The sequence below is a fragment of the Polypterus senegalus genome, chromosome 8 (assembly GCF_016835505.1).
Source record: "Polypterus senegalus isolate Bchr_013 chromosome 8, ASM1683550v1, whole genome shotgun sequence".
NCBI classification, from domain to species: domain Eukaryota; kingdom Metazoa; phylum Chordata; class Cladistia; order Polypteriformes; family Polypteridae; genus Polypterus; species Polypterus senegalus.
In genome coordinates this window covers 176,504,455-176,513,704 of record NC_053161.1, presented here as the reverse complement: position 1 = coordinate 176,513,704, position 9,250 = coordinate 176,504,455, and the positions used below count along the sequence as shown (strand labels likewise).

Here is a 9,250-nt window from a genome sequence, read left to right as displayed (position 1 = left end):
TTTTTTCTCTCTCTTTACTGTTTCAGAATGCCCAAGTGTTCACTGGACTGCCCGGTTCGAGTTACCGTCCTTATTGTACCTACCAGAAGACGGCGTTGCGTTCAACGGCTGGGTGAAGGCCCACTTGATTTTTTAAAGTCTGATCAGCTCTCGGAGCTCTGTTTATTAAATCACCCAGTGACGTGTTTGTGTGGTATTTTGGGGGTCTTACTCGACCCATGGTCATCTCACTGGGTGATACAAGCCCTATTGACGCTACTGGTTGTTGAATTCAATTGCCAAAAGTATCTGAAGGGGAGGAGTCTAAGAGGAGACGCTGCGTTTAGGGGCGTGCCATTCAGAGCAGCACCGATTCCAGCTACTCCGCTGTTTACATCTATTATCCTGGATATGTGAGCATCTGGCCATTGGAGGAAGAGGAAACCTCGTCGGGGTCACATGGAAATACTGATGTAGTGCCGGTCTTTCGAGTGGATGACAAGATTTGAATCGGAGGACAAGTACGTATTTGTTGGTTTCCTTCACGTGAAGATTCGTAGTGGGAGACGCTTTGTTTCATGTCTGTCTGATGGTCCGTGAACGCCAGTTGGTACCGTGCACGTGCAAACGCTTACTTTTCCACACGTGCATTCATCGCATATCGGTGTATTCATTTCGTTCTGTGTCTTTGAAAGCTTGTAATATTTTTTGAAAGGGTATAGAACACACACCGTGATTATTTTTCCTCATCGTCCATTCTTTTGTAGTCACTTTGTTACTTTCTGCAGTTCAAAAGACAAAGGCCATGTCCTATCCTCTTCACGCTGACCGTATAATGTAAATCACATATCTGGAAAGAGTGGGGCTGACCTCTTCGTGATAAACCTCGACTGAGGGGGACTGATATGCATTATCGGTTTTGGGATCACCATAATGGATCGGTTGGTCCTGAGTGAGCTTCTGTTGAGCGCGTGGCCTAATTCGTGCACGCGTGAATTACTGCAAAATCTTAAATAAATAAAATAAGCACGGGGGAGCCGATGGAGAATGAAAGACTGATTTCATATAACTTTTTAGAAACTTCGAAGCACAGGGACATTGACCAAATGGTGTGGAGGACGGGGTGGCTTGTAATAAAACATCACGTGATATTCAAGGAATGTACGAAGAATGTACTGTAGTAGGCAGACTGACCAACCGATGAAACGAGTCGACTCCTGCAGTGTCTCTCTGGACGCGGTCCTTTTGTTCTTTAACCCTTGCAGAGCAGGGTGTGTTGTTTTGCTGTAAACCTCAAACAATAGCTTGATTGGGTCCTTACTGTCCGTGCACAGTGAATGTCGACTGCTAATCGACAAGCAGTTCGTGATCACTCTCCATCTCCATGTGCACTGACAGATATGAAAGACGCTAGGGTAACAGGTTTATAGGGTAAAAGTTAGACACTTTTATATAGTGCCTTTCACATAACGGCTATGTCAACTAGAAACCAGAGTTTGTGCTCTACTGCACATTTAATTGACCTTTTTCATTTGTTTTTATATATATATATATATATATATATATATATATATATATATATATATATATATATATATATATATATATATATATATATATAAATTGATTGATCGATCTGGACGCTCGAACAAAAAATATTTTCTATACAAACAGAATCAGATTCGAATGGAGTTAGAGATCATCCTGAAGATAGAGAGGAAGCTCCGAATCTGTGTCATCACTGCTTAACTGCTTTAACAATAGCATTTTTAATTCCCTATATTTTACATTTAATAATTTTATCTTTGTATTCAATCTCTGTGCTTTTATAAATACGATAAACGTTTCTATTGTTATTTTTACCTGGGTCAGGCATTTTAAAACCTGGTGTGTGAGACAACGGCCTGCAATAAGTAACCAAACCTGTTAAAGTCTCAACATCTAGTGCATGGACCAGAGATTTGAATCTGCAAGGTGAACCTTTAGGGCCCTAAGGTTACGGCAATCTTTGTTTTTAAGGAGTAGGCATGAAGATCATTAATCGCGTCTATTAAATTTCTGTACAGTATGATTCAGCACTTTGTCCAGGGGCCAAGAATTTTTATTTGGGTTTCGGTCTCATTGTTGAGTGTTTGATGTTAATTCTGAGATATCTGTTAATCTTGCACTATTTTGCTTGTACTGTACAACAAAAACTCTATGTTGGAAGATATTCTTTTTATGTATTTTGTAAGGCATTTTTGAACTGACATTTTCTCATTACTGGCACTGGTAGCCTAACACATTTTCAAGCACAGTGCCTTTCCCTCTCTTCCTCCTATTTATTGGAGACCATCTTGTTCCCCAACTGATTTTCAGGTTTTTAATACCACTACCTTCCATGCAACTCCATGGGTCTTTTCTTTGATGTGTGCAGTGCTTTTACATTAATTTCAATGACATTCCCTCACTTACGGTCACTGCCAAAGTGCCAGTGTTAAAGAGGGGTCTCATTGTAATGAGCTGTGAGGAATGTCTGAATGAGTCGCCTCCAATGTGCTTGTTTAGTTTTGGAGAACTTTTCAATTGTACTCTCCTCTGCCTACAGATCACAAGAAGGCTTCTATCCCCCCTTGTTTCATATGGAGAAGGCAAATTCACCTGCTCAAGTTTCTCAACATGTGAAATATAAATGTGAAGAGAGGGTCTCAGAAGAAGTATGTAAGGATGAGCAAGAAACATATCTCAGAATGAACTGGGGCCTCCTTTTGATGCATGGTATAGAGGTTGATGAAGAGCACTGTAAATGGAGTTCTGGACATCTGGAACAGGAGAGCATCTGCATGAACAAGCAGGAGGATTGTGATAGTGGACCTATGGACTTTACTGTGGACTCTGAGCTGTTGTCTTACATCACTAATGTGCACAAAAACAAAACTGTCAGCAATAAAAAGGAAGAAGACCTCAGTTCTGAGTCTGACAGGCAGTGTTATTATCCAGATGAAGAGGGTCCTGGATTGGGATTGACCCCCACTAGACACTGCCCACAACAGCAACATTCTGCCAATGTGAGATTTGAATCTGAGATTAAGAGGACAGTCAAAGCATCAGATTCAAGTCCTGCCGGAGAAGGTAGGTGCTAAAATACAAAAACTATCCTGAGGCCCTGGGGGTTATGGGTTTGACTTGTACTGCATTTTCTTTGTCACTGATCTAAAAAAAAATGCAGGCTGGTTTTGGTTTAGGCATTTTGTCCCAACAAGTTAAATCATTTACCGTACATACATATACTGCAATTCGGATCTTGAAACCAAAAAAATCGACCATAAAATCAGACCCCGACTTATGCGCCCATTCAAAAATGTGATGCTTAAATTTATGTATTTTTTTTACATCTTCTTGTCTCCACCAATCTCGCATCAGTTTCTCAGGCGTATCGAAATTTGTTGCAGCAGCGCAGTTACCAATTTCTTTCACTAATTCAATGACGTTTAATTAAAATCCAGCTTGATATTTTCTTCTGATTGAATGCTCCACCGTAGATAAGGGAGGCTCTTACGGTAAAGGTGTATGAGGGTGTGAGATACAAAAAACACAAATCAGTGTAAACATCGCTTTGGAATAGTTTGGGTATTACCGTGTGGTCACGTAGGCTCGATAGAGAGAGGTTAGGAGCACACGCTGACACAGAGCATTGCCGCACCCCAATAGAAAATAAAGGCCATGTGCTCCATGGCTACTCTCTCAGGTAGGTGTTAGCATATCATAATCCCTTCTACCAATAATGTGAGTTTTCAGGATTCGATGTTTGCGACCGACATTATAAATTACCAGAAATTATATGTTAAAATCAACTCCCGACTTATCTGTGGAAGAACTTACCCGTGAGTATCTACGGTATTTCACATATCATAATAAGCAAATTATTTTTATCCTTGAGAATTTATCACCTTTACTCTTTTTAAACACCGACATGTCTGCCATTAACCACCATTAGGCACATTAAAATGCCAGTGCAAGTGCGGTCAGATGGGCAGCATGCAGAAGTTGGAAACGCTTGTTAGGGTAAGTCGCTGATCAGAGCTCGGGGTAACGCGGTACCAAGTAAGACGCTACTGTCATTTAATATCATTTGCTGGTAATGAATTAGTGTAATGCTCAACACGGCCTCATTACACTTTCAAGTTTACTCGTTGCATGTTCCTTCACAGTGCAATGCAGGTATTTGGCAGAATATCAGTCAGGTTGATTCTATTTATGCTCCTCGAGTACATCATCACAGAGTAGAAAAGTTTGTTTGTCAAAACGGTACTATACTGCTTTTTTTGTTGTAAAAAAACTCCAAAATGTCTCGTCGTTCATGTTGCCATTTTATCTCAGATGGAAAACTAATGTAGCAATTCCTTTTTACTGATTTTTTTTTTCTTTTTGAAGCTATGGAGCTTCAAGTTTCATTTTTGTGTGTTCTCCGCATTTCTAGTATTTGTGAGTATCAGTATAATTGACAAAGCAGGCATCTGTTTTGATTTGGGAAAATGGCTCAAGGGGTTCTTTAGAGTAAGTGGGCAAAAATCAGAGAGAAGAGGTCCGATACTTCAATAAAATTTACTTATTCAATTATAACATATAAATACATATGAATAGTATAATGCAATAACAATAGATTATAGAAACAAATATATATATATATGCTTACAGTAATATATTTAAAGAAACAAACTTATACTTACAGCAATATACAGAAATATCAAAAGACCCAGAGCCATCATCCTAGACCAGTAGACTAAGGGAGCCCGCATGTCAGTCTCGTCAGAGGATCAACCCCGTGTGCCTAATCCCAAGTACCGGGCGGTGTGCACCTTTCCCCACGGTTGAGTGCCCAAAGAAACTGAGGGCGGAACCTTCCCTTATATACTAATTAGGTGTCCTTGCCCAAAAGCGGCCTACGTGGAAGCAGTGTATGCAGAAGTGATCAGTTTCTCACACACCCTTTCCCACGAGACACGGTATTGTTTTTCTTCTACTTGGCCCTGATTGAAGCAGTAGCCTAGTACTAGAAGACACAGTAATATGCTTACATGTGAAAAAAGCCTCTCGAAGTGAAAAACAACTCCTTACATAGCCTTGGCTGTATCTTTAGAACATTCCCGGCTGTTTCTCCCAAAACATTAGTAATGCAGCTGGGTTTGCACTGAAGCGACCAACACCCATCTGCACTCTTTATTTTACCTTTGCTTTTTACAGAGAAAAATCCTTCCATTACAGCATCGTATTACTAGAACAATCAAAACACACATACAAAAGTTCAACAAATCGTCTACATGTATCAGGAAATGAGCCCTGTGCCCTTAGACTTACTTTCCTTATTTCACCAGAGATCTTTCAATAAAAACTAAATGATGGGCAAATACCTGAAATGATTGTAAGGAAGTACATCCAGACTGGAACTAAACATATTTCTTTTTGTCAGTGGAATGAATTTAGCTAGAATCATTATTTGTTATGTGAAATACTGAGTTTCATTTCAATTTCTCGTATCACTACACCAGAGGTGGATTTGTTCTTTTCATTTTAATGGGATGTAATTAAATCATAACAGTGGTATTCTCTGGCCTTTCCCATTTAGATCCCACCAGCCTACGTGTTAGGCCATCACACAGGTGAAACTCTCCAACTCTCCGGCCTGTACATTTTAACGACACACAATGTAAAGATTAAGATTGTAGTCAAGTCTGTCCAGTGGTGCCACAGGTTTACATTTAAAGGCAAACTCTTGACTGTTGCCCTTCCTTTCTTTCTCTTGGATGGGGGCTTTAACTGAGGTTAGCTTTGTAATGTTTGATTTAATTACATGGAATGTAACTTGCTTTGTGGCCTCCCCCACCATAAACTATCGTCTATGTTGGAAGAGTGAACACTTTAGAATCGTCCAAAAATTTCATTCTTCGGTTTTCAACAGATCTTGATGTTTTAGGTTCCCCTGATACCAATAATATTGATATCTTAATGAAGGGTGTGTTTCTCTCTGTGTGTATCACAGTCTCTTGAAGACGGTCTATAGCTAAAGCGGCTGGAAAGAAAAATACCAAACTCAAAACGTAAGCCTGTTACAAGATGACAATGTGGTGATAAGTTTTTGAGTTAAATCATGCAAGAGAAAGAGGCACTCTCGGAGAACCTCAAATACTGTGAATTCTTCTCGTCCATTGCTATTGTAGTGACCTATTTTATGATTAGAAAGATTAGCAACAGAGCTTGTAAATCACTGAAATGTTATAGAATTAGATTAGTAGCTTGGTTACTTGGGCACAAAGCCTACTGATATTGGCATCCAAATTTATAATGTTTGAATACCGCAGGTGCAGCTTATGTCCACCAGTAGAATATAACATACACTTACAATTGTTTATTTTCCATTCTTAAGTCATGGTTTTTAAATTGAAAGCTGAAATTGTAATTAATTTTTATTCTTTAAGGAAAATAAAGAAACACTTACATTATCTTCATGACACCCCTTAGTCCTCATTATGACTACTGGTTTATAAAGCTCCTTGACTCAGACAGCTCTGTATTCACTTGTTGGCTTTGATGCAGTGCACTGGAGATGAGTGATATTTAAAATAACAGTACTATATGAGCAAATGTAGGCAGAGATCCTTACAATTAATAAGGATTTTAAATAGCTATTTCCACATTATGTTTCCTGAGAAGTGGTTTGTGAAAAGAAGAAACTGCAAGAAGAAGCCGAAGTATTCAGAAAACTATGTACATCATCTCTTTATATCAATTGTTTAAAGCATTCCATAGACTGTGAGACAGAGGTTGGGTGTGCGGCACTTGATGGGCAAATGTTTGCCTATTATTAGTGACTAGCCAACCCGCGGCGTAGCATACGCCGCATAATTATCAACGTGGCTCACAGTTGCATGTGGACTGTAGCACAGACCAAAGCGAGTGAGGATGTGTTTGGTGACGTGTTGGGGGCAGGCACATGAGCAAGCAGTGCGCATGCCTCGAGAGCGAGGTGGATGTGGGAGGAGGGTGAGAGTTGGCGGGTGGGGCTATGTCGTGCGTTCCCAATGATGCGGGAGGAGGGTTAGAGTGGGTGGTCGGGGCTCTGTCATGCATACCCCATTATATATACAGTGGAACCTCGGTTCACGACCATAATTCGTTCCAAAGCTCAGGTTGTAAACCGATTTGGTCGTGAACCGAAGTAAATTCCCCCATAGGATTGTATGTAAATACAATTAATCCATTCCAGACCGTACGAACTGTATGTAAATATATATTTTTTTAAGTTTTTAAGCACAAATATAATGGACGCAGGAGGAGGGTTACAGTTGGCGGGCGGGGCTCTGTCGAGCGTATCCCATGGTCTTAGAGTTCGTGGGCGGGGCTCTCTGTCTTGCTTGCACTCACTGTCTTGCGTGCCCTTAGTGAATTTTTTGTGTGTCTTTATTTAATTATATATATATATATATATAGATAAGCCGATGATTTGAGGAAAACTGAATCCCCAATGAAAAGTTGAGTTTCACTTTGAAGAAGAACAAACCAATAAGATGATAATCTTTTCTTTTGGCAGTGACAGGGCCTGAAGCCTCCTCTTGTTATGGCTGTGTAGCCCCCGACTCACCAATGTAACCTCTCGAACACAATTTTACCCCCACTCCATTATACCCCAAAGGTTTAAATGCTTTTCTCAGCATGTTCTTGAGCTTCAAACGATGCAATGAAGTCATGAACTGGACTCTGGTCAGTTATCTTCCCTCACCCATTTCACATTTGGCCATAGCAATTTCTTATCCGTAATCAAAGGTGTAAAACTGTTAGGGATAGAAATTGGAATAGCTTACTTTAAGAAATCCATTTTTTTCTTTTAAATATCTTAAATTTTCTTTTTAATATACATTTCACAAAAGGCTTAATATTACAAATACACAGAAATGTGAAACAATCACAAATGCACATTAGCAAAGCAATATTTCAGAAAACAACTGTAATTTGGTGCAGTACTTAACTGTGGCTTATTTCTCCTCTACATATTTTTGTCCCCATTAAATTTATTTATCTTTGTTTCAACTCTTTTTGAAGATTGTGCAGATCCATAAAGCATGTATAGCATTGCTATAAGATATGTTTTACGAAACTAATTCAATTACTTAAGTTTCACTTAAATATAATAATCAGGGATTTCTAAACACTAAAATAATGGATGTCCATTCTCTTTACTACCCCTCTGGGACTCAATTTTTTACTTTTTTTTGGTCATATTTGCAGACAAATCAGAATCAGTAAAATGTTTCTTGACAGATCTTTTTTGAAAGCTCACCTTTATCTCCATATTTTTTTTTTCTGTTGCTTTTCAAGCCTATGGCAGCTTCTTCTTATCTCCATTGGCTCAGACATCTCCTCGGTGCAGATCTCAACAGACAGTAGATGATAAGAATATGAAGAACCTGACGTTAGAATCAAAGAATGGGACACCCGCCTCTATGCAGGATGATTCTCAGCCGGTGATGAAACTAAACACAGTAGGTGTGATCACCACTCAAACTCAGATACCCAATTCGGATGTAACCGCAGTCTACCAGAGAAAGAGTGAACTGGTTAAAAGAAAATGTAAGTCCAGGAATTGTAATCTATGTCAGAAACAACAGCAGCCATATGAGTGTTCTGAATGTAGCAAGAAATTCAAACAAATGAGCCATCTAAAAAAACACCGAAGAATTCACACTGGAGAGAAGCCCTATTGTTGTTCAGAATGTAGGAAACAATTCCGAACAATCGGCGAACTTAAGCAGCACAGAAGAATTCACACAGGGGAGAAGCCATTTTCCTGTCCAGAATGTGGAAAAGGATTTACCACCATTGGCAGCCTTCATAGACATGTAAAAAATCACACTGGAGAGAAGCCCAATTGTTGTTCACAATGTAGAAAGAAATTCCGAACAATGAGCAATCTTAAGCAGCACAGAAGAATTCACACTGGAGAGAAGCCATATTGTTGTTCTGACTGTGGTAAGCGATTCCATCAACTGAACGGTCTAAATAACCACAGAAGACATCACACAGGAGAGAAGCCTTAATATTGTCCATAATTTGGTAGGGGATTTACCAGCATTGCCAACCTTCAGAAACTGCAGAAACATGTTAAAATGCACACAGGAGAAAAGCCATATTCCTCTGATTGTGGAAAACATTTTACCACAATAACCTCCAGATCTACACAAGAACTCATAGTGGAGAGAAGGCTCAATAGGGATGATACAAATACTAAAAACAAGGC

General features: G+C 39.5%; 1 protein-coding gene across 1 annotated transcript; it reads left to right on the top strand.

Annotated features, from left to right (window-relative positions):
* The first annotated feature begins 370 nt into the window (after positions 1–370).
* LOC120533425 (zinc finger protein 776-like) lies at positions 371–9,126 on the top strand. The gene is made up of 3 exons (XM_039760305.1): positions 371–500; positions 2,567–3,090; positions 8,332–9,126. Exons 1-3 carry the CDS (start codon positions 475–477, stop codon positions 9,048–9,050), a joined length of 1,269 nt encoding a protein of 422 aa, XP_039616239.1. The 5' UTR covers positions 371–474; the 3' UTR covers positions 9,051–9,126.
* Positions 9,127–9,250: the final 124 nt, after the last annotated feature.